This window comes from Rhodamnia argentea, chromosome 6, assembly GCF_020921035.1.
Source record: "Rhodamnia argentea isolate NSW1041297 chromosome 6, ASM2092103v1, whole genome shotgun sequence".
Classification (NCBI taxonomy): Eukaryota; Viridiplantae; Streptophyta; class Magnoliopsida; order Myrtales; family Myrtaceae; genus Rhodamnia; species Rhodamnia argentea.
This window is the reverse complement of record NC_063155.1, coordinates 19,975,224-20,001,523: the sequence shown is the minus strand read 5'-3', so window position 1 is coordinate 20,001,523 and position 26,300 is coordinate 19,975,224. Positions and strand designations below refer to the sequence as shown.

Sequence of the window (26,300 nt, the reverse complement as noted above, 5' to 3'; positions counted from 1 at the left end):
CATTGCATTACGGGAAATTTTCAAATAAGGGCCTGAAATATGTCATTGTTTTCTCAAATAAGGGCCTAAAATGCACCTTATTTTAAATAAGGACCTAAAGTGGCCATGTCAATCTCGAATAAGGGCTTAACCTAAGTGCACATTCGTCTTTTACCTTTTTTTATTTCTCTTTTCTTTTTTGATCGTTTTTTCCGTTCTTTCTTTCTTTTTCGCCGATGGCGAACCTCCGTCAGAGGCCGGTGACCCTTGCTTTGGGTGAGGCCGCCTTGAAGCAGACCATCCAAGATTTGGCCCTCACCGGCCCCAACCAAGGATCGCCCTTGCGAGCTGCAACAAAGAAACAAAAAGAATTGAGAAAAAAAAAATATAAACATAAATTAAAAATGGAAGGGAAGCCCTTATTTAAAACAGTCATGATTACTTCATGTCCTTATTTGAGACCGACATAACCACTTCATGCCTTAATTTAAAGCAAGGTCCACTTTGAACCTTTATTTGAGAAAATATTGGCACCTCAGGCCCTTATTTGAAATTTCTTTATTAACATTATATCCATTAAATATGATTTTCATTCAACTGAGTCGAAACTTGAGACATTTTCTCATTATCCGTGAGTTTAATTTTGTCGTATTGTACCATTGAATCCAAAATTGAGCAAAACTAATGAAATTCTATCTGATCTTTTATTTGGTAAATCAATTTCAAATAGTGGACTTTCGTTAAAAAAAAATTCTTTTGTATTTTCTGTTGAATGGATTTGCTTTAAATGAAATAAGCTATTTCATATAAGTGAATTTTAAAGGAAGCGAAAAAAAGATAAACTGTAAATATTTGTATGTGAATTAAGTTAATGTTTTTTTTTTATGATGTTTAGGAAATTAATGGATTGTAGTATCTAAACTTAGAGAATATTAAGCAAATAAGAAATAAAATAAGCTTCCATTCAAATTAATTTAATTCAATCTTAAAAACTAGATAAATTAGGTATTTATGACTGCACTGAAATAGATTATATTCCAAAATATGATTATTACTCTTGTAATAAGACATATTTCTCTTTTTAATTTAAATTTTGTGATTGCATGGGTAAATTACGTAGCCTAAAGATATCTTATTTTTTGTTCACGTTTTCCAATCTTAGAATCAATGAGAGATAAATGTTGAAGGAGATAATCTTGGAATAATATAAGTCATTTGAAGATATTTTATCTGCATTTGTGATTTTCATATTAAGTCCAAAGAGATAAAAGTTTCAAGAATAACAAATCGATAGTTTAGAATGTACTGGTCGAATTCATCTCGTGTGACGGATTTTGTCCGCAACTTATGCACATGCCAATAACATATATGAGTGAAGCGGCATGCGTGGAGTAAAGTTACATCAAATGGTTAAATTTATATCTTGAGGTATATCGTCTTTATTTACGTTTTTTCAAATTTAAATTGATTGAGAGATAAAAGTCGAATAAGATAAGTGCGGCAAAAGTTTTTTGAGGTGCTTTCCCTTTATACTTAACTTTTAAATTTAAACTCAATAAAGATAAAAGCTTGTTGATGACAAATTAGTAAGATGATGCTTATAAGTCGAAGTGAATTGCCACATGATTAGCGTATGAACGAACTTAGCTTCGATTTCACCTATATATGAATTTGGTAGATAAGTGAAAGCGTACTTATTACGTGAAAACTATATAAATAAGAAGTAAAATCATCAACGACATACCAAAAAGGTAGAGCTTATTTACTAAGTAAATTTTAATCATTGATGAAATAAGCTAAATTTGAAATGATAAATAGATTATACTTAAATAGCATATGTTCTAGGGTTATTTTCAAATCGGATACGTTTCATGATTAACTACTATGACAAATTTTTCTCTTGATAAACTATTTATAAGTTGCTTTCAAAGTTAGTTATGTCATATAAGAATATTTTTTCTCTTTTTCAATTATTTGAAATCCAAATTAATAGGAGAGAGAATTTTGGGGGATGAAAAAATATACATACTGGCACGTGCCATGTCACATCCTAACCACGACGATAAAGCGAATTGTCGCGTGAAACATGCTTTCTCTTTGTTCAAATGTTTAGTATTTCAATAATAAGACGAAAAAGTTTGAGATGACCAACAATAAGCTAAGAGCTTATATGTAAAATGGAGGCCATGTTGCAAATGTATGTTAATGTATCTTGTCAAGTTGCTATCACAGAAGGCAAGATGGAGTGCTGCTTCTCAAGAACATGAGAGAATATTCTCTCAGCTCCGGCTTTAACCGTGCATTAAGGGATAAGTAATAAATTAGTATGTGTGTGTTTTGTCCAAATGAACTTCACGTAGATGAAATGTTATTTGTTCTTTAGTGGTGCTCATTGGTAAATGGGCTTATGAATTGTGACCCTTGAAAATATTGTTTGTTGACATGCCCAATCTTGAATGTCTTTTTTTTTTGTTTGCCGTTTATTCAACCATATTATATTCAAATAAGAGAGAGAGAGAGATTATAAAACAAAAACGATCAGATTTTAGCATCAGACCAATCAATATAGCTAGTTTAGATAATGAAAGAGAGAGACTTTTTGGATCAACAGGAATTTGCCATTAGACAGCATAGTCACTATTGATCAAGGGCAATCTTTCCCCTTTGTCATCAGTATCAAGTTGTGTAGAAAGGTAATGATATTTCTTGTATTGAATAAAAAAAATTCAGAATACATATATATATCATTGACCCTTATTACTATTTTACCCTCACAACTAATCAATATTTTCCAACACTCCCCCTCAAGTTGGGATGTAGATATCAAATAATCCCAACTTGTTACCTAAAAAGCTCACTCTATTTCCCTGTAAAGACTTGGCAAAGATGTCTACAAGTTGATCCTCTGTTCTTGTATGTTGAAGGATAATCTCCCCTTTCCGAACTTTTTCTCGAACAAAATGACAATCAACCTCTATGTGTTTGGTTCGCTCATGGAAGACAGGATTTAATGCAATATGAATGGCAGATTGATTATCACAATATAACAACGATGGACTTGACGGTGACATTCCAATCTCTGATAGCAGCATCCTTAACCACGGTAATTCACCGGTCACATGTGCCATAGCACGATATTCAGCTTCAGCACTTGATCGAGAAACTACATGTTGTTTCTTACTTTTCCAAGCAACTAAATTACCTCCAAGAAACACACAATAACCCGAAGTAGATCTCCTATCCATAGGACATCCGGCGCAATCAGCGTCAAGATATCCCGTAGTGTTCAAATGGCCATAGTTCTTAAACAAGAGTCCTTTACCTGGTGCTCCCTTCAAATACTTGACGATTCGAAGCACAACATCCCAATGAGTAGTACGAGGAGAACTCATGAACTGGCTTACTACACTCACAGCAAATGATATATCGGGTCTTGTGATAGTAAGATAGTTTAACTTACCAACTACTCTTCGATATTTTGCTGGATCTTGTAGTAATTCTCCATGTTCCGCATCCAGTCTTACATTTGGATCCATAGGGGTATCGACTGGCTTTGCTCCGAGAAATCCAACCTCACCAAGAATGTCAAGTACATATTTTCGCTGTGTTAAAGTGATACTGGCATTTGAATAGGCTACTTCAATACCAAGAAAGTATTGAAGACGTCCTAGATCTTTAGTACTAAATTCTATATGCAGAAATTGCTTGAGTTTCTGAACACCATCCAAATCACCGCCGGTAATAATGATATCATCCACATATACCACTAAAAGAATACAACCAGCTGAAGAAACAGAGCTGAAAACTGAATGATCTACCTCGCACCGCTTTAATCCAAATTTGAGAAGTGCATCACTAAATCTACCAAACCAAGCACGAGGAGATTGTTTAAGTCCATATAAGGCTTTATGTAAACGACATATCATATTCTCCCCCCGAGCAACAAACCCAGGTGGTTGCTCCATGTAGACCTCTTCATTTAGATCACCATGTAAAAAGGCATTTTTCACATCCAATTGATGAAGAAACAGCCAAACCGCGCAGCCAACGAAATAAATGCACGAACAGATGAAATCTTGGTCACTGGAGAGAAGGTGTCATCATAATCAACACCATAAGTTTGAGTATAACCTTTCGCAACTAATCGTGCCTTTAAACGGTCAAGAGCACCATCTGGGTGAACCTTAACAATGAAAACCCAACGACAACCCACGTGTCTCTTACCCGTAGGTAGGGAAGTAAGTTGCCAAGTTTTGTTTTCAATGAGCGCCCGCATTTCATCCTCCATGGCACGACGCCATCCTGGATGAGAAAGAGCTTCAGCCACACTGCTAGGTACGTAAATAGAGGACAATGACGAGACAAAGGCAGAGAAAGTGGGAGATAAATGATCATATGATAGAAAATTAGAAAGAGGATGATGCGTATCGATGCAATCAGAAAGACCAAAATATAGAGTATAATGGTCAACTAGACGACCAACACAAGAGCGTGTACCTTTTCTAGAAGCAATGAGTAGATAAGGATCCGAGACTGGCACTGGAGGAGATGGGGGAACGGATGAATCGTGCATCGATGGAGGTGGTACTATCATAGCAGGTGATGTACTTGCGTCGTTGATAGGTGCGCTCAAAGAACCGAAATCCCGTGGAGGTAGCTTGTGGAAATGAGGGAGGTGGAAGTGTCGGTATGACACAACCATCAACATCATCAGATGTCGTAGGAACAGTTTGAGAGGTAAAATATGACTGATCTTCAAAGAACATCACATCGGCAGAAACAAATACACAACGACGAGTAGGGCTTAACACTTGTATCCTTTTTGAGTACGGGAGTGTCCCACAAAGATACATTTTTCAAGACGAGGATCCAGCTTGTCAAGACCTGGTGTGAGAGAATGTACAAAACAAACACATCCAAAAACACGAAGGGGTAAAGAAAAGAATGGACAATTTGGATGTAAAGTAGTGAATGGTGCCTCCCCCTGAAGCACAGAAGTTGGAAGTCTATTAATTAAATAACACGCTGTAAGAACAGCATGGCCCCAAAAATTTTTCGGGAGATTCATATGAAATATAAGACAACAAGCAACATCAAGAAGATGACGATTTTTACGTTTAGCAACACCATTCCGTTGAGGGGTGTAGGAACAAGAAGTCCGATGGATAATGCCATGAGAATCAAGGAAAGGTTGGGAACCAGAAGTTGTAGCAAGATATTCTATAGCATTGTCCGACCGTAAACATTTGACGGAGGTATTATACTGATTTAACACTTCGAAGTAGAATAGTCGAAAACAATGGAAAATTTCTATACGGTCCTTTATTAAGAATAACCAAGTCATTCGGGAAAAATTATCCACGAATGTAACAAAATATCTGAATCCAGAAACATCAGACACACGACATGGACCCCACACATCCGAATGAACCAACTCAAATGGACTAGACACACGACTCCGAATATGGGAAGGAAAAGACGATCTATGATGTTTACCAAATTGACATGCTTCACATTGAAAAGAACTCATAGACTCAAACTCTGGAAATAGACGCCGAAGTATGTTTGGTGGTGGATGACCAGCTTGACAATGTATCCGATATGCATCAGCAGATGTATGCTTCATAGTTGCGGCAGCTAACACCTTTTTATCAAGATAATACAGTCCATTTGATTCATGTCCCCCACCGATCATCCGTCTAGTCCTCGGATCTTGGAAAATACAGCGAGAAGCAGAAAATGTTATAGAGCAATTCAATTGTTTAGTTAATGAGCTGTTGACACCTAAACATTAATTTTCATTTATCATTTCATAAAAATGAGAATTAGTAATAGTTCTCACAAAACTAATTTTATAATGCATAGCACATTTATTTTCTGTCAATCAAAAGCATGTTATGGCATTTAGGGTCGGATGTTGGGTCAATTGAGCTTAATTTGATAGGCGGCCGGACCGGACTAGTTTGAAAATTTCGAATGAGGCCCAGAGGGGATGCCAAATTTTTCATCAAAATTTTGGACTTAAAACAGCCCGTTTGAGCTCTTAAAATTGCAAAAAGGCCTAAATTAATTATCCATTTGATTAGTTAAGGTCCAATTGGGTCCGGAATGACAAAATGAGCCCACAAAAACCTAGGATTTTGGTCCAACTTGTGGGAGTCCTCATTTGGACGAAAATTCTAGCTATTTTTAATAAATAGGACTCCTCAAAAGTCAGAATTTTCAATCCGACGATCGATATCTAATAAGAGTTTCCGAATCAAATGGTCGTCGGTAAACCCTACGCTTGTGTGCAACCCTTTGTTCTATAAATACACAATTATGCCAAGGGTAAAGGGGGAAGACAATTCACACGTTCAGAAAATTTAGAGTATTCACGTGAGAGTTGAGGGGAAAAAGAAAGAGGTTCTTGGCAAAAAGCTCCTTCAGCGGAAGAATCACAATTTCTGGTCTTTCGCTAGCAGCTTTGCACCTATTGTTGCGGTTTTGCACTTTATTGCTGTGGTTTTTGCCTAATTACTGCAGTATTTTGGCCTATTCTTGTGGTTTTTGTGTCGGTGTCCGGGAGGGTTCGAGCCGTTGTCCAAGCCGGTTGATGCTGCTGTTTGGTACTAGAAGTTGCTGCTATTTGGACCCATTTTAGCTTCTGTTCGGAGCATAAAACAGCAGTTACTCTGCGTGTTTTCCTTGGCTTGATCGGTCTAAGTTTCTACTGCCGTTTGCAGTTAAAAACAACACCATTTAGAGACAATTTTCAGGCGAATTCGTTGCTTTTGAAGTACAGATTTTCAGGCTCGATTCAAGGTAATCTCTCTATATTTTTGCAGGTCTACTTGATGACTTTCAAATTGAAAAACAAGTTGTTTTGCCACTGTTTCAATGCTGTTTCGCGCTGTTGGGCATGCTGTTTGGTCTGAAAATATTTGCTTTCGCATGCTTTATGATAACTAATTCATGCAGGAATTTGCGGGAGCTAAAAGGCAAGTCTTTGATTGGTTTTAGTTGTTGTTCTACACGTGATTCATGCTGTTTTTGATGCTGTTTCCATGCACACGCTTGATCCAAGACAAAAAAAAGCACGCCCGCTTTCATTGTTTTCATGATCACTAATCAGTCACGTTTCTGATAGAATTGAAACTGCTGCTTTGTGTCGTTGTCATGCATTATTTGCACGTTTTTTTTAGTTGTTTTGCATGTTCCATGTCCTCTAGACAGAGCTCAAATGTTTTGTTATGTTATAGATTCAGTTGGATTGCTTTGAAATTGTTCATCCAATTCGTGCAAATTGCCATGCTTGGGCTGTAAATTGTTTGTTTGATTTGAATGTTTGTGGATGAGGTGAATTTTTGGATATCTGTCTGTTTGGATTGATGGATGCCGAATTGAAGTATACCCCTTGTTTTCGGATTTTTCCCTAATCCGATTTAGAAAATTCTAAAATTCGAAAAATAAAATCTTGTAGAATAAGATCACACTGAATTTTGTGGCAATCATATTTTGCAGAATATTGATTTTTAGGATGTTCAGATAACTCAAGATTCAATCGGATTTTTCTAGAGATATTGAATGCATCTTTAAAATTTGGAAAGTTATCTAATATACTTTGAAAATTTCAGAAGATAAGTTTTCCCATTTTAAAATATATCAATCCTACGTGGATAGGAGCTTATCTCCTTGAAAATTTCGAAATCTTTTAGAGATTTTCGAAAATTCAATAAATATTTGCACATTTTTAAATAAAACTGCCCATAATATATGCTCCATTGTGCCCGACCCTTCAGAATATTAAATTGCAAGCCTTAACCATGATTTTTTGGGATGGGATGGCAATTTAGTATAAGATTTTGTATTCCGCCCTTTGACGAGAAGGGATGATGACATCTTATACCATAATCCGCATACTAGCTCGAATATCCGAGAATGTAGCCGATAGAATCTCGCTATGGCCCGGATCTTCGGGAATGAGAAGATTCATCGAAAAATTCAAAAATTAAAAGTATATTATGGCTGTTTTTGTTTAATTTTGTTCAAATTCATTAAAAATTTTAAAAATAAAAACCAAAAAATAATAAAAGGGAAAACGAAAAAAAAAAAAACATTCAATTCGCATCATCAATTAAGAAAAGGCATTTTCATGAAATCCGGTACCGAAAGGGTGTTAATTAAAAATTAACATAATCAAGTCCCCGAACCCTAAATCTCTGGCTAGCAGAAAATAAAGTATTCTCCCGGTACTTTATTTAGGTATCTAATCTATCTACCAAAAAAGATTAGTGGCGGCTCCTACAAAAGAAAAAAAATCAAACCTAAGTTGCGAATTGGTAGAACTTTGGAGAGTCCGTATTAGATTAGTTAATTCACCTAATTAACCTAATAATCCATTAACCTAAATTAATTTTTAGGTCGCGACATGAGCTAACAGAAATCAGATTATAAGGAGATTGGGACAGTAGAAGGACAGATGATAAAGAAAGAGAATGACTCAAACGAGCAATTCATGTACCAAGAACCCGAGATTGGGAGTCATTTGCTAATGTAACCGAGTTTAACAGTGAAGGAGACATAAAATGAAATGGAGATAATAGATTGGAGTTATTAGTCATGTGATTGGTAGCTCCAGAGTCTATGACCCAAGAGTCGAATGTCGCAAAAAACAAACAAGACGAACTACCTTTCGAAGTTTATGCCAGAGTAGTAGCAGGAGCTGAAGTTCCCGTCATCCGCCGAGAGTGAATCAATGTATCATACTCAGAATGTGTCAATGTAACTGAATTGCTCATACTTTGTGCTGTGTTCAAACTAGATGGAGTCGGTGAAGAAGAAACAACAGGATTCTCTACTTCAGCATAGGCGGCAAGAGTTGGTTTGAGCTCTAGGTGAAGAATATAACAATAAGCTTCTATATGACCAGCTCTTTGACAATGATGGCAATAGCGTGAACTACGACTATTTCCAAAATTAATGACACCGCGAATGCTGACCCCTCCATCGCAACCTCCACGGCTATCACTATAAACAAAGCCCCGTCCACGAGCTCGGTAACCTCGACCACGACTCCCACGTCCACTAGAACCCCGGGAAAGCATAGCGCTTATCTCCCGAGTTGGCATGGGTGGAAATTTCTCAATGACCGTAGAACGAAGAGCTTGAGAGAAAACTTCATCTACGGTAGGAAGTGAGCTTTGTGACGTAATATTTTGCCGAAGAGTTGAATACTGGGGTCCCAATGACTTGAGATATAATATTGTCCGCAGATCCTCTTGACGTTTGGCCATGACATTTGGATCATCCGAAGCGGGAAGATAAGTGTCCGGTCGTTGGCAGAGGGTAGTAAATCGAGTATAATGATCAGATAGAGATTGATCCCCACGTTGAATATCAAATAATGCTTCCCATGTGTCACATACTCGCGTCATATTATTCTATCCAGAATAAAGCAACGCACATTTCTCCCAAACCTTCTTAGCAGTCTTACACCGAATAAAGTGGGGACTAACCTTAGGATCCATGCTATTCCATAGAAGGGTTCAAATCATAGCATCTCCTGCAGTCCACTTGACAAGTTTCTCTTTCTCGGATGGTCCCGGTGCCTTAGATGTAAGAAAATCAAGTTGTTCGGTGGTAGTAAGATAGACTTCAACAGCTATAGACCATGACGGATAATTTGTGCCATCCAACTTAACAGACGTCAATTGAAGATGACCAAAAGGGGGTCCAGAACTTGATCCAAGAGCCATTAGTGAGTGAACAAGGAACTTGGTCAAGTCCAAAGACAAAAAATCAACGTCACAGTAGTTAAGTAACCGAGACTTGAAAATAATATATTAATCAGCCACAATAATTTCTTGAAACAGATAATAGAGCTCAATCAACAGTAGCTCACAATTGCATTCCTAAGAATTCTTGTAACAAACGCATCAATCCCCACATAAAATACTCCAAGAACTCCACTCTATTGACTTCAAGCCTCTAAGAGTTGTCTACCACAGAAGTCAAAATGCCAGAACTTTGGATTTCATCAACAACAAAAGAAAACTCTTGTAAGTTAAATTCCGCAACATTTGTTGAGCAAGAAGACTGCCTTTCAGTCACGTCGGCGAAAAAATGAACCCAAGAGAAAGGATGTTATTCATTAGACCAAAGCTCACATTATAGTATCACCAGAGGTAAGAGAACATCAAAAACATCAAAGGTAGAACAGAACAACAAACTTGAAGGCAGAGTTTGCTTGGCGTCAGAAGGGGGAAACATTAAATGATGTTCACGTTATGCGATTGAGGTTGAGAAGAGCCAAGAAGATTGGGGGTGACATCCACATTGTGGGAGGCTTCATGGACAATTGATATCACAAGAGAGAAGGAAAAAGGCACCAATACATGCTTGTGAGTTTAAGCGTTGCAGATGATGATTGGCATTGAAAGGCCTCAGATCCGTTCTCGCCAAGCTAGGCGACGATGACCCCGGGTTTCCCAAGCTACCCGAAGCCGGCCGACACCGGATCTAGCTTCGTCGGTCTAGGCGATGCCGGGCGACACCGGATCTAGCCTCATCGGCCCCCAGTGACGCCGGATCTAGCTTTGCTGGGCTTGGGCAACCTCCGATTTGAGTTTCTGACGAATTCTGACTTTGGCGGTCGACAACGACGGTGATGGAAGGTGGTGGTTGGTGCTGAACGACGATGGGTGATTAAGGAAGGTGATTATTTAGGTTTTAGGCTCTGATACCATGCGTAGAAAGGTAATGATATTTCTTGTATTAAACCCTAGTGGTGGTCAAACTCCAGGAATTGCAAGTGTCAATAAATCATTTAAATTGACAAGATAGTAAAAACAAATTATTTTGTACTTCTTCCACAAGAAAAAAAAAGACGCACATAATCTGTTCTCTACGGTAATACTTGTTGATTAAACTAACCGTATAAATGCAAGTACAATAAGCGAGCGAAGCTTTCCAAACTTACTAATTTGATTCTCAAGAAACACTTGTGTTGGAAAATATTGATTAGTTGGGAGGGTAAAATAGTAATATCTGTCATGTTGTCACACTTTTCTTCGATTGGCCCGAAAAAAAAAAAACAAAGGAGGGTTGCGCAAAAGTGAAAGCATTGGGCCTAAACTTCAATCTTCACCGACATTATGATCCCCCAATTACGACATTGAGAATGACATCGGTTTAAGTATGGCTTTCACCGACAGTTAATTAAATTCTTCCAACTTCAAGCGATAGTCAAACAACTATATGTGCTTCTCGCATGTCACTGTATAAATATGTCGTTGGCGCTAAGCTATTTGAACACAATGTGCAGCCAAAGTTGAGCTGGAGGATGTCAAATACAATGCGGACATGCCTTCTATGCTCCATAAAATCTTACCTTAGTTTCTGAAAGGTGATAAAAGAAAACATTTTCACGGAAGTACCTTCAAGTAACTTCGAAGCATTCGACCCACAAAACCTGACGCCTAAGGTCTTGAAAGATGTTATCTCCGTAATGTCCGACAGGGCATCATTGACCAAACTATTATTCCAAAGATCCAAGACCTCCAGCTTCGCACTTGTGATTGACAAAAGGTTATCAAAATCAAACTTTATGTTTCGGGGCTTGGTCTTCGCATTTACCTTCACGTTGATTGGAAGACAAAGTTTGGACGTCCGCTGAAGTTTGGTCGTACAATGAGGGGACCCGGTCTAGATAATTGAAGGATAGATAGAGCTGTTTCAATCTCTTCAAGTTTAGTGTTCCGTTTAAACCCGATTATGGAAAGACTCATGTATATCCGGTAGTTAAGGGTGCGCATGAAAACACTCCAAAAATTTTAACTTCTCGGCTCCGTAATCACTTCTTGGACCACACTCGCCTCCGCCGACCACCGTTGCTGTGATCGCCTGCCGCCGACCACGGCCGTTGTGGCCGCCGCCAACCGCAGCCGACCACGGTCGCCGCCGCCGACCGTCGCCAACACCCGTCGCAGCAAACCGCCGCCGCCGCCTCCGCCGACCACCGTTGCTGTGACCACCGGGCGCCGACCACAGCCGTCGCCGCCGCCCACCACCGCTACTAACCACTGCCGTGGCCGACGAGCGCCACCGACTACCGCCGACCACCGCCACCGTCGACCATCGCCGCCAAAGATTTTGTTAATAATACTTCAAAAGTAGAAATTTTCAACCATTATCAAACGAATTTTTCTGATCGGAAGTCAATCTGGAGCAAAAGTAGAAAAATCAACTTCTGCTTTTGAGGAGAAGTAAAGAAATCAACTTCCGATCAGAAGTTGATTTCTCATGGAGAAGTGTTTTCATGCGCACCCTAATTAATCATCTACATATATAAGATGTCTAACTATCTTCAATGCATCGAAAATAACTATATGCTCACGATGAGGAGAATTGGTTAATAAGTAGAAATCAGTTGGCCCGACATATCCAAGCATTAAAAAAAAAAAAAAAGTCTCTGTCACATGTAAATTTATCAACCAATTTCATGAACAAGTAACTTATATCTTTGACAAAGTCTATCACATGTAGTTAACTAGCAAAGCTGAAAAATTTGTTCCCTCATTTGCTCCCATGTGACTTCACTTTACTTCGATTGCGACGAGGCAAACTACATGGCATGATTTTGCCATGTGACCGCATTCGACCAACAAACATCAATTTATTGATATTACATCTCTAAACTTCCATCTCTTATTGAGTTTTAAATTTCAAAACATGAATAAAGAGACTAGAATTTTCAAAATATGTTCTTGTAGATATAGTCTATTTTGCCAAGAGGATGTTCCATTAAGTGCTGATTCCATGTGACATTTGACTTTTATCTCCATGTGGAAAATTGCATAGCCTGGTTTTGCCGTTTTGGCCAACATTTGACCAATAAGTATCAGTTCAATCACTTGTCATTTTAAAACTTCTATCTCCTTTGAGTTTATATTTCAAATCATGAATAAAGAGAAAAGTTTTCATACGTATTCGTGAAAATATAGTTTATCTTATCATTACCAAACTTCAAAATCATTTTACATTAAAGTCGCAAAATGCATAAAGTGAAGTTATCATGTTCCTTAAATATAGAAAAATTTCTTCCAACAAAGAAATCCACTGCATTTAAAACTCAACAAAATGCAACAAACTAGGGATAATTTTATTTTTAAGGGTTATTACCTCGAAAAGCCCAAAACCGATAGGTCATATACACGTAACAAATTTATCCCAAACTGATTTTTTGACTATAAAAAACCCCAACCGATACACTCGTGACAAATTTACCTTTGTTAATTTCCATTAAATTTTACCATCAATTGCTGAATTGGATGACAAGTAGCGTGGTAAGTCCACGTGGAAATCAAAAGGGTTAGTACCACGAAAAATCCTAAACCGATATAGTTATGACGAGTTTACTCCAAACTAGTGCATGTGTGACACATTCACCATCCATCACTTAACGTGACAAGTCTAAGTGGAAATCCATAACATCTCTCTCTCTCTCTCTCTCTCTCTCTCTCTCAACACAAAAAACTCTAGATCGTCTTCCTCTTCATCGAGTCCTTCATCGTCATCTTTGTCTGAGGTCGTGAAAATTGCTAACACAATTTACTGAGAACTCTTTAGTGACACTTCTCTTGATAAATCTAGGTTGATGAACGAAGCAATTGGGCCGAGTTGTGATGTGCAATCAAGTTTCTATTGGTTGAGAAATGACGGGTCCGGAGAGAGAAAAATAAATTATGCATTACCAATCTACAGTACTATTTTTTGGGTTGGAAAATTTATGGTACTTTAATGTGTATAGAATTCGAAGTATTTATAATTTGGAATATATCAAAGGTAAATGTGGGAAAGAATTTTTTTTATTTATAAATGAAAGTATTAGTCCCCTCAATCCCTCCAAATTAATCTTTTGTGAACCTTATGGCTCTCTCAATCTGACTTTTATTTATCATAAAACACTCAAAACCTTCAAAAAATATAAATATTGATATGTAGAATGATAGACTCGATTTCTTTTTACTTATTTGGAATCTTGAGAGGAGGTCACAAAAGAAAATATTAAGTAGATTTTGGTCCACTTCCGAACAAGTGCAAAATCGTTGGAGTGAAAAAAAATTCAAACAAGTCTACCTTTTATGACAAAAAAAAAAGTCAGAAGTAGGTAAATCACCGCTTCTTGAGCTAATTCTATTTCTTTCTTCATACTTATCGTCATCATGAAGATGAGTCTCCTAATTAATTTATGATATGTGCAATCCAAGATTTTGAGAATTGCATCGGTTTTGCGATTGTGTTTGTCATTAATGCACTTCTGTAGATTTTTTTAGCCACAATTCACTTTTATAGTTTATAGCACTATAGTATCCGTAAACCAGCATATAGTCTCTAATCCTCTTTAAGTACCTTAAACATCATGTCTTGGATTTGATTGATATCTGTCTAGAAATCCTGTTGCAAAAGCAATGTCTAGTTTAGTGCAAGCTTAAGCATACATGACACTTCCAAGTGCACTAACATAAGGTACATCCTTCATTTGGGCTTTCTCAATATTTGAATGAGGAAATTGTGAAGACTCAGTTTGTCACCTTTATTGACAGGAGTAATTCCTGACTTGTAGTGCTAGTGTGCTACATACTAAGGGTGAGTTTGGTTCGACATTTAGAAGTAGCATTTAGCCCCGAATGCTCCTTTGAAAAATGGTGAACCGTTTGGCAAGCATTTCGAAGGAGCATTTGGCCAAATATTCCTCTTGGGAAGGCTGAAAGCCCAATGCTAGAAGCCCCAGCATTAGGCTTTTCAGCATTTTCGGGATGCTAAGGATAGGATTAATGAAATATGTTGACTTGCCTTTTTTGCCCTCAAACTTTTTCAAAAGTCCAAGTTTGCCCTTTTGGTAGCCCCGCTCTCTTTTCTTCAACATCGATCGATAGAGAGACTTCTTTTGCGCCTCGCCGTAGCGTCTTCTCCCTTGCGTCCGGTCGCTCTCCCTCCGTTTGCTCCCTCGCGTTTGGTCGCTCCTTCGCTCGATTTCTCCCTCGCTCGAACGCGCTCTTTCGCTAAGACCAGGTGACTTTTCTTCGCTCTCTCCCTCGCTTGACTAGTTGGTGGCGTTGATTTGAGCAGATCTTAGGGTTTCCATGTTGTATTTTGCTTCCCCCTTCAATGCCCCGATTGTACCACTCTTGGAAAGGGATCCGATCGATTGATTCCCTAAGAGCTTTAGCAATTTTTTTGTCCAAAGATAATCAAACAAAATATGGCCTCTGGTATCAAAAATTAGGATAGATTGGTAGCAAGGTAACCAATTTCCCTACCTGCAGAGATTGTGACAAACTAGGTGCAAAAGAGGTAAAGTTTTGGAAGGAAAGGCGATGCATTATGTATTCTCAGGGGGACTGAGATCCGTAGGAACTATGATTAGTATAACTTCTATCCGAGCTTTGCGAAAGACCAAAAAAGTTATGTGCGGTGAAGCCAAAATTAGCATATGTAACAAGGGAGACTAACTTGTGACTTGTTAGTAATGCAACTCTTGTAAAGAGATCAGCATGAGAAGCATGATAAGACAAGGCGTTTGTGGTCATGTGCCCCGAGATTGTGTCGAAGGATTTTGTTTTTGGGGTGGTTCCTCTATAAGGCTGCCGAAGTTATTATTATTTTTTTTTTGGTAAGGCTGCTGAAGTTATTATTGTAAGTGATTATTCAAAAATCCCGCTCCGCTTATACTGTGTTATGTAATAAATCCCATTTTGCTTATTGTTCTTTGCTGAGGCTCAAAGAACTCGGATATAAAAGGATATGAAGTGAAAATTGTGCATATGGATCTTTTTTCCCTTAATTTGTTAGGGTTACTGCTGCTCTTCTTTCCCCAAAAAAATTTGCAACCTTTATTGCATGGAAACTTAGCATATACATGCTTATCATGTTCACCAAGACCCAGGTTGAAAGATGAACTCAAAACTGGATATCTAGAATGGCATACTTCAATTATAAGTAACAATATGTAACGGACGTCATATGCTTGCTCTAATGATCACATGCTTGGTAAGCTATGGTGTATATATAGGGAAGCCTCAATAGACTTTTCTACCAGATTTGATTTTTTTTTCTCCTTTTTGCTCTTTTTAGTTCAATAAAGGGTTGTGTCTGTATTCCTTCCTTACGCCTCATCCACTTTTATGCTCCTTTTAGTTCAATAAAGGGATCCGATATGATCGTTTTGAACTGCTGAAATTGTGTTTCATGTGGCATTTGTATTGATTTTCAACCCGATCTTATGGTTCAAGTGCTCTATTTTATGATATGTTTTGTCATTTGCATTAGTCTTTGATTAAATTTTTTAGAACAATTATGTTGATGGAATGTTTGCTAAGTTCTTCTTGAGTCCATGCTCCTATTTTAGAGACATTATGGGCTTATATGTTTGCGTGGATGTATTTTTCTGGCTGAATTAGGTTTTGTTTGTGGTCTTTTCTATTGTTTTAATAGTAGATGGCAAGTTCATCAAAGGAAAAAGCTGTTTGGAGCTCGGAGGATGTAGAAACCTTTTGTAGGTTGTGCGTTGAAGAAATTGAAAAAGGCAACCGTCCATCAAACAACAAAAGGGATGGATGGACAGTCATAATTAACAAGTTTGAGGAGCAAAGGCACAAAAAGTATGATAAAAATAAAATGAAGAGTAAGTGGGACAATCTTAAGGACGAATGGAGACGATGGAGGTCATTGACTCTGAAAGAAACGGGAGTAGGATGGGATCCAATGAAGAATACTATTGATGCAACCGAGGAATGGTGGGAGAAGAAAATTCAGGTTTTTGTTCTCTTCTTTGGTTACTTTTTTTTTTTTCAAAGTTCACTTTATAATATAACTCATGAACATATTTAATATAACAGGAAAATCCTAAGTTTAGAGCTTTTAAAACGAAAGGCATTAAGCCGAGCCTTCAAGCTTTGATGGACAAAATGTTCGGTGATACAGTTGCCACTGGAAGTGTCACATGGACACTTGGGCGCGGTTTGTGTGTTGATAAGGATGATGTGGCCACACAACTTGATATTGAGGATTGTGCAGGTTCTACCGATGAAAATATAGAGTGTAGTGTTGGTGAAAAGACTGTGGATCATGCTCAAAGCAAAAAAAGAGCATCGCAAAGTTCAGTGAGGCATGCACCAAATAAGAAACAAAAGAAATTGAGTACAAGTGCCGAGCTAAGTTCACAAATGGAAAGAATTGTTTTAGCTTTTGAAACTAGGAGCAATGCCCCAACTGTTGTGAGGGAATTTGATCCTTACAAAGAAATTATGGACGCTTTGGATGGCATACCCGAGATTATGCAAGATGGAGAGCTATACTTTTTTGCACTAGAACATTTTGCAGAAAAGAAGGATTTTAGGCAAATCTTCATGAACTTACGTGACAACGAGAAAAAAGTCCAATGGATCAAGCGTCGATTCGAGAAGCATACTTCAAAGTAGGAATGCTCGTTATTTATTTTGACTTTTTCATATGCTATGTTGCTGTAATAGACCGATTTGGTGTTCTCTTTGCACTACTTATTTGTATTAGTTAGACTATTTCCTTGTGAGACTCTGTTATTTTAAGTTGGTGTTATCTTTATTTTGTGGAGGTTGCATATTTATGATGGTCAATTTGTGTGATGTTGATGAATGATTTACATAACTTGTTACCTCATTTTGTTATTTTATCCAGTTATGGATGAAAGTGCTCTTGACAGGGAAACCCAAGCAATAGTGCATGTAAAAGAGGAAGATGAATTTTTGTTAGCTTGCACAATCGCCCATTTTGTAGCTGTTTATCGGACAAGATACCGATCCAAACAACCGTGCATGACCTCATCATATACAGGAAATGCATGGTTAAGAGAGCTAATGGATATTGATGCTAATTCGGTAAGGTGTTATAGAATGCTTAGAATGGATAGAGCTGTCTTTAATAATTTAACGCAGGAATTAGTGACACGATATGATCTTCAAGGATCTAGGAATATTGATGTTGTAGAAATGGTGGGAATGTTTCTTCATATTTTAGGACATGGTGTAAGTAACAAGTTAGCACAAGAGCGCTTTCAAAGCACTGGGAAACCATATGCAGATTATTTAGCTTAGTGCTGGATAAAGTATGTGAAATGGGAGCATATTTGATTCAACCATCCGATCAACAATTCAAGGAAGTTCCAAAGAAGATCCGGAATAATCAAAGATTTTATCCACATTTTAAGGTTAGTTATGATTATACAATAGAAAGGATGAGCATAAATATAAATCAAGTAATATTTGCATTCTTGTTTTAGGATTGCATTGGAGCTATAGATGGTACGCATATCCCAGCGGTGGTACCTACACAAGATCAACTTCGTTTTATTGGACGAAAAGGAACATCGACGCAAAACGTGATGGCTCAGTGCAATTTTAACATGGAATTTACTTTTGTAATGGCCGGTTGGGAGGGAACAGCTCATGATACACGTATTTTCTAGGGTTAATACCACGGAAAACCCCAAACCGGTACACTTGTGACAAATTTACCCCAAATTATTTTTTTGACCACATAAAACTCCAAACTGGTATACCTATGACAAATTTACCCTAAACCGGTACACATGTGACAAATTTACCCTCCGTTAATTTTCGTTAAATTTAATCATCAAACCGTTGATTTGGTGACACGTGACAGTTGACAGGTATACCAGTATGGAGTTTTGACCATCTGCTTGTCATAGATTTATCAATTTGAGATTTTTCATGATATTAAATCAATTTAATCAGGGTAAATTTGTCACAGATGTACCGGTTTGGGGTATTTCGTGGTCAAAAGAATTAGTTTATGCTAAATTTGTCACATATATACCAGTTTAGGATTTTTGGTGGTCAAAAAAATAGTTTGGGGTAAATTTGTCACGGGTGTACCAGTTTGGGGTTTTTCGTGGTCAAAAAAATAATTTAGGGTAAATTTGTCACGGGTGTACCGGTTTAGGGTTTTTCATGGTATTAACCCTATTTTCTATGAAGCAATCCGTGAGAACACTTATCCTCATCCTCCGAAAGGTTCGTCAATTGATGGTTTTTATATATTTCTTTATGTATGTGGTATATGTTGTTTAAATTTATGTAATCGTTGTGTAGGTAAATACTATTTGGTAGATGCTGGATATCCAAATCTCACGGGTTATTTGGGGCCATACAAAGAAGTTAGATATCATTTGCCTGAGTTTCAACGAGGTCCCGCACCTACAGGTCATAAAGAAGTGTTCAACCGTGCCCACTCCTCACTGCGATCAACAATTGAGCGAACCTTTGGTGTATTGAAAAAGAAGTGGAAGATTCTAAAGGGTATGCCTAGTTATCCATATCAAAAGCAAGTGAAAATTGTGATAGCGGCAATGACTTTGCACAATTACATACGAAAAAATGCCGTGGATGATGCACATTTTGCAAGAGTAGATTTGGATCCCAATTTATATATAGTAGATTCCGATGATGTAAATGGGGAGGGTAGTGCTTCAAATGATGATGCAACATCCGACATGGCACGTTTGCGTGATCAAATAGCTCGTAGTTTAAGAAATGTTTAAGGATGTTTGCAAAAGTACCTTGTGGTGTACGTTCCCATGAATGTTCTGTCTTGGTATAGCATTTTGATTTGTCTCGACACTAGTACGAAGCATCGGTGAAGTCAAGAAGCGGGAAGAAGGCCATTTCCACAGTGTTTCCCCACCTCGGCCATATCTCTCTCTTTGTATTTTGCATGCTTGATTGCGACTTCTACATTGGCGATGCAATGTGGGTAACTCTCCTTTTTTTTGTTATGACAAAGCACTTTGATTTTTCATTTTCTTTTTTTAAATCTGATCGAGATTTGATAATGAATAGATTGATAGCTCCCCTGTTTCGAGAGTTATTTTTTTTTAATCTTTTCATTACCATTTTTTTTTTTGTGGCCGGGAGCTTCCTCATTGCGGGACTACGTGCGCGACATGATCAATTATAGGGTGATTCTCCATATTCCAATTACCAACGTGCGCGACATGATCAACTAAGAAAATCGGCATCCGTCATCGAGCACATATTGTATTTTTGGAGAAGTAAGAAATCAATCAAAAAGGATTGCCAAAGATCTATCGATAGCAAATAAATCATGCAAAGAAGAGAGAATGAAACAATTATTTTCAATAAAAATTTGCTAGAACAAATTAATCAATGGGCAAAACTAAATTAATTCATATTTTTAACATTGTTGGCAATCTTTTCAATTTTAAACCAATTAAAAATAAATAGCGTAAAATAGTCACCCAAAGGAGCTTTCCTAATGTATTTCTACCAAACAACATTTAACCCAAAGCCCCTTGAAAATGTTAAGTTTACCAAACAGTCTTTGCATTTCCACAAGGAGCTTTTAGCTTTCAGCATTTGCATTCCCCCAAAGCTCTTTCCAAATGTCGAACCAAACCCACCCTAAGTCTTTCCAAAATACGATCAATATAAGCCATCCGAGATAAACTCAATACACGGTGAGAACAATCTATATGGATCGCAATGCCAAGGTCAAAAGACACATCACCAAGGTCCTTCATATCAAAATTTTTCAATAACATACATTTTATCTCATATGGTAATTTAATATCACTGCTCGTAAGTAAGAATATGAGAAAAATAAATTTCCTCTCACCGACCTATTACTATATATTGATCCAGTTTGCTCTCAATAAATGAAACTTTAAGTACCATTGTTTAGATACTTGCTTGAAACCATAAATAGACCTTTCTAGTTTACATACAAAATTACCTCGATTATTTACTGCAGAGCCTTCGGGTTGCACCATATAAACCTCCTCATCAAGGTCTTCATTCAGAAAAGCAATTTTAACATCCATCTGGTTAAGCTCCATATCAAAATGAGTTACAAATACCATTATTACTTTGAAAGAATCTTTAAAAGAGACTGGAGAAAAAATTGTCTCATAATCTACTATTTCTCTCCGAGTGAAACCCTTGGGTACTAGTTTGGCTTTAAATTTCTCAATCTTTTCTTTGGAATCCATTTTAGTCTTACACACCCATTTGTAGCCAATGAGCTTGTGACCTTTAGGCATTTCAACAAGCACCGAAACACTGCTATATTTCATAGACTGCATCTTGTCTTTCATCACATCCAACCACAAATCAAACCGAGAACAAGAAACAACATCAGCATAAGTTACTAGATCAACTACATAGTCGGTGTCGCAGTCCTGGTCTCCCAAATTGATGTCTAGAGGTATAGATGATTGTCTTTGCCCGACGGATATCCTAGGTAAAGCTTCTTCGACCTCATCTTGCACTTGAGAGGCTTGAGGAACTTCATCACGAACTGCCCCAATAACGGGATCCTAAACCTTAATAGGCTTAGTCTTTGCTATGGGTGGCTCCACATGTATAACTAAAGAAAACGACATGATAGTAAACACCATACCGTTATCTTCAATAGTCTATGAGTAGCTACCCTCTTCGACCACATCAAATTTTAGAAACTTTGCTGTCTGTGAATCCAAAATTCTTGTGCCTCCATTGGGATTGTAAAATTGATATCCCTTCTAATGATCTCGATAAGATATGAAATAACACCGAATGGTTCTAGAGTCCAACTTATTTAATGTTGGATGTATAACTTTACTACTGCGGGGCATCCTCAAACCTTCAGATCATTTAGGCTATGTTTACATCCAGCCCACAACTCAAATGGTTCAAAGGAGCAGCTTTAGTAGGAACATAATTTAGAATATAAAGCGCTATTTTCAAATTTTACCCCCACAGAAAAACCAGGTAAATGAGTTCTTCTAATTATATTCCTCATCATATCTATAAGAGTGTGATTCCATCCTTCAGTCATACCAATTTGTTCAGAACTCTCAAGCATGGTAAACCGAGCTACTATTCTAGAATCCTCGAAGTACTTGGCGAATGGCCATTTAAGCTGTCCGGCATCGCCATGTCCGCCATAATACTCACCACCTCAGCTAGATCTAGCAACTTTTATGGCATAACATCTTCAGAGAAAGTTAGTTTTTAAAGAATTCCCTATTGCATTATCAAATGCTGGTTTGGTTCAATCTTATGCCGATAATTTCATTTTGTGTTTCATGGATTAACTCATCCCTCTATTTTTGTTTTGTCTTATGTTGATACACTTGCATGATTGGGAATGACCAGTAATTGGTTTGACATGCGAAAGGGTTTCGATACTCTACGTCTTGTCTTTACTGATTCGGCTTCTTTGAAATATTTTCTTGGCATCGTAATGACTTAATCCTCACGTGGCATCTATCTTGTATTGAGTAAATTTGTTTTTGACCTCCTTACTGGTTTTCAAGTAGCGATCCTTATGCAAATACTGGGGACAAAATCATGGTATGTCTTTTCGAAATTCAATATGGACTCGTGCTTTGAGTTCAACGGATATGGTAAATTCACAAGTGGCTTTAGCAAGGCTGTAACCATTTCTTTTGGCCTTTAGGCAGTGTTTCCTTCTATTCATTTAGACTTTTGGTTTTGCACTATGTATGGTGAAGATGGTCAATGCTCGAGTATTTCCGAAGTTGGAGGCATGATGATGATTTCGTTTTAGATGGATGATAATCAGGTTTCGTTCTTTTTGCTCCGTCACGAACTGATTTGGTATTTAGACTCTCTTGAAATCTCTCACTCAAGTATCATACTAACAAACTCAGTTTAGATCTTCTGGTCATGAAAAATGGAAATCATTTTGAGAAGTCAGAGATGCGTTGACTACATATGCATGGCGGAGAGCAAAAAATTCACTGATTTCCAAAAAGTTCGGCTCTGAACATGCTTTGACGTACTGAACTTTGGACTTCATACCCATACAGAGTACCTCATCTCAAAACTGCATGCTATCGCCATTCCAGTTCATAACTCGCCCCTTTAAGCCGTTCATGAGCTTAATGGGGAAATCGATGAAGGCTCGGTCACTTGTGCTCTTGGCGATGCTTCTATTTGCGGTGGTTGTGGATCGAGCAGCTTGCGCAACCACCTTCAATGGCAAGACCGCAATGCACTTCCGTTCCGTCAAGTTCGCACAAAATCATAAAACCGGCAACACGAGTGACACGACGACTTCAGTGTCGCATCTCCACCATCTCCTCGCAGCATCATATATTCAGGAGCACCCACTTGCCATTCTAGAGCTACATGATCATATCCTGAATCAGGGCATTTGCATGGTGTACTCTTACCTTCGGGGAACTTCTCTGTTGTCGACACTTCGAAAATAACCGTCTCAATTCTCAAGGTAGTGCTTATCCTTTCCCTTGAATAGTTGGCTTCTCACTACATAGGCAACCTCACAGTGTTGTTTGCGGTGCCTCGCTCTAACAACATGAACAGTTCACAAGACTTATTTCTTGTTCCTGCTGTTTTCTTTGGTGATCTTTTGTTTCCTTTTCCTCTTTGGGCAAGAGAGAGAGTTAGTAGTTCCCATTGCAAATCTACGTGAGTTGAGAGCGCTCAATGCTAGTTCTCTCTTACTTGTTTCCAGCAAAAACAGCTAGAAGATTAAACACAGTGTGATTTAGCCGCAAGCGTCATGATACACGCAGACCTCGATGCTCTAACTATGATATTTTGCGCCATGAAAATTGAACTACATCGACAAGCAATACTTGAATCGATCAGTCCCGTAGATGGAACATCTTTATAGGAAGATGTCATGGTTTTTTGTGAGAGCGACATAAGGTTCAGCATCATAAGTAATTTTAAGGGGCTCATCCACAATGACATAAACAGTCTAGACAAGTATTTTAATTTCACCTTCTCGACAGTACTGGCCATCACTTCTCTGATAGCTGACCGCAGTCTTCGATTACAACCGTTTCCCGTATACTTCCGCTATCAGAACCCACACTCTCCATCTCCTTAACCACATTATACCCATCCACAACCTTCCCGAACACAACATGCTTCCCATCCAGCCACGGGGTCTTCTCGGTGCATATAAAGAACTGAGAGCCGTTGGTGTTGGGCCCTGCATTGGCCATCGACAGCATTCCTGGCCCGGTATGTTTCATATTGAAGTTCTCATCGGCAAATTTCGTTCCATATATAGACTCTCCTCCAGTTCCGTTGCCCCTAGTGAAATCCCCGCCTTGACACATGAAGTTTGGGATTATACGGTGAAAGGCCGATCCCTTGTAATGCAGCAGTTTCCCGGATCTACCAATCCCTTTCTCCCCGGTGCACAGAGCACGGAAATTTTCGGCAGTTTTGGGCGTGACATCAGCAAACAGCTCCATTACAACCCTGCCGGCTTTCATCTTACCAATCAATATGTCGAAGAAAACCTTTGGATTCGACATGCTCTTCAAACTAGCCACAGCAACTCTGTGCAAGTAAACTAGAGTCAGCACACCATACAAGAGTTACAAGGCAAACCCACAACCTTCTTCAGATCACCACAACAAATTCTGTAAAAATTTAGTCCGTGGAATTGACCAAATTTTCCGAATCGACATTACGAGCCAAGAATTATATCAGTGCCAAGATGCAACTAAAGCAAGTTACCGGTATTCCTAAGATTTTATTTGAGCACCATAACAAAGAAAAGCAGCTAATTGACTTTGAAATTCAATCTTTTCCTCTACCCGAGGGAAGCTGGGGAAAGTATAGTAGATGAAATTTCACACTTGCACAAAGCTACATATGAATCACCCACACACTCCTTTCTTTCCTTTGCATTTCATTAATGAACTTTCCTTTGACTAAGACAAAATTCTGCCACAAGAAACCCACATTCTTTAAGATATCATAGAGTTTCTGTAGGTTGAGCGTCTTTTGTAAGAAGATATAGGATAGCAGGAATATTAAATCAATTTGATCATTTGTTGGATCATCAAAAGCCGCATTCGGAATCCATTTTCCCGAAGATCTATTCCTTCTCTTGGAATAACACACATACAGGCAGCGTACAACCAACAAGCGAGACGAGAATAAACCAAAAGAGAGGCAGGATCCAGATTTGCAAGGAAATGTTTCATCGACCTCGTCGAAATCCCCTGAATCCGAAGACCAGACGTCCAGAGGATCGACGGGCATGGAAAGATGGATGATATCGTGTGTGGCACAGTTTTTGAGCTCCACAGGCTCGGAAGAAATCGCCTGGAAGCCTTCGATATGTGCGCTTGCTTCTTCTTCATCCCATTTCACCCCAAACACAAAAAGGATGCACTCGCACGACAAACAGAGACGAGCATTGTAACAAGAGAGTGAAATCAGCAGCACACGCGACTGCACAGAGAGAGAGAGAGAGAGAGAGAGAGAGAACCTTGAGAACTGTAATCGACGTCCCGACGGAGAGGCGTCGCAGAGGACTAGCGAGAGAGGTGGGAGGAGATGTCTAGGGTTTAAGCCGTGGACGGCGGGGGTTTATAGGAGAGAGCAAAGCGAAAGAGTGTCGCTGGGCTTGATGGGCTGAAGATTTTAGAGACTTTGGGCCCATTGAGATGAGATTTTTACCTTTAACGGTACTACTATTCTCTAGTAACAAGCGCAACGGAAATCCTAAAGACGAATCCTAAAAATTTAAAAAAGTACAATGAAATCGTAAAATTTATCACAAAAAGTGCATCGAGTCCTAAAATTTTCAAAAAGTATAACCAATGAATGGACTTGTGATGGGTTGAAGTTTTTAGAGACTTTGGGCCCATTGAGATGAGATTTTACCTTTAACGGTACTGCTATTCTCTAGTAACAAGCGCAACGGAAATCCAAAAGATGAATCCTAAAAATTTCAAAAAGTACAATGAAATAGTAAAATTTATCACGAAAGATCCATCGAGTCCTAAAATTTTCAAAATGCACAACCAATGAATGGACTTAATTGGACCAACATGATAAATTTTAGGACTTGATTGCACTTTTTATCATATTAAGAATAGAATGCACATTCACGATAAGTTTTAAAACTTGATTGCACTTTCTGAAAATTTAAGAACTCAATTGCGCTTTCGTGATAAGTTTTAGGACTTCCAATGCAATTTTTTCCTATTTTCTAATTGCTATGAAAATAAACCTCATTTTATTTTCTTATACGTTCAACTCATAGAAATCAATATAATAAGCACTTTTAAGTATAGCTAAGCTGATTTTACTTACCATCAAGGGAAAAAGGTTCAAATATTTTTAGAAAGTTACTCATCGCATAACCATTAGCCGCTGTTGAATTACTAATAATTAGACCTACAAAAGAATTAATAATAAGAAAGCCCAAAATTCCGCTAATGCCCATTTTTAATCGTATTTTGAACTCTCAAAAAATGTAATTTG

General features: G+C 38.1%; 3 protein-coding genes across 5 annotated transcripts in view; 1 reads left to right on the top strand and 2 right to left on the bottom strand.

Annotated features, from left to right (window-relative positions):
- Window positions 1-26,300, bottom strand: part of LOC125315459 (putative disease resistance protein At3g14460) — a 707,586-nt gene that overhangs the window by 530,155 nt on the left and 151,131 nt on the right. The window lies entirely within an intron of this gene.
- Window positions 16,459-17,441, top strand: LOC115734359 (L10-interacting MYB domain-containing protein-like). Its single transcript, XM_030665108.2, has 2 exons — window positions 16,459-16,776; window positions 16,860-17,441. The coding sequence occupies exons 1-2, from the start codon at window positions 16,459-16,461 to the stop codon at window positions 17,439-17,441; spliced, it is 900 nt and encodes a 299-aa protein (XP_030520968.2).
- On the bottom strand, window positions 23,469-25,425 carry LOC115734157 (peptidyl-prolyl cis-trans isomerase CYP19-3). 3 transcript variants are annotated; one of them, XM_030664765.2, is made up of 2 exons: window positions 25,300-25,425; window positions 23,469-24,359 (listed from the first exon to the last, which is right to left on the bottom strand). In XM_030664765.2, exon 2 carries the CDS (start codon window positions 24,332-24,334, stop codon window positions 23,810-23,812), a length of 525 nt encoding a protein of 174 aa, XP_030520625.1. In that variant the 5' UTR covers window positions 24,335-24,359; window positions 25,300-25,425; the 3' UTR covers window positions 23,469-23,809. The 3 variants fall into 3 exon arrangements, with proteins under 3 accessions (XP_030520625.1, XP_030520626.1, XP_030520627.1); XM_030664766.2 differs by having other exon boundaries at window positions 25,259-25,368; XM_030664767.2 differs by lacking the exon at window positions 25,300-25,425 and adding an exon at window positions 25,208-25,232.

Coding starts and splice junctions, on each gene's coding strand:
- LOC115734359 (XM_030665108.2), top strand. CDS start 16,459: ATGGCAAGTTCATCAAAGGAAAAAGCTGTTTGGAGCTCGGAGGATGTA. Junction 16,777..16,859: donor GGTGGGAGAAGAAAATTCAG/GTTTTTGTTCTC, acceptor TTAATATAACAG/GAAAATCCTAAGTTTAGAGC.
- LOC115734157 (XM_030664765.2), bottom strand. CDS start 24,334: ATGTCGAATCCAAAGGTTTTCTTCGACATATTGATTGGTAAGATGAAA.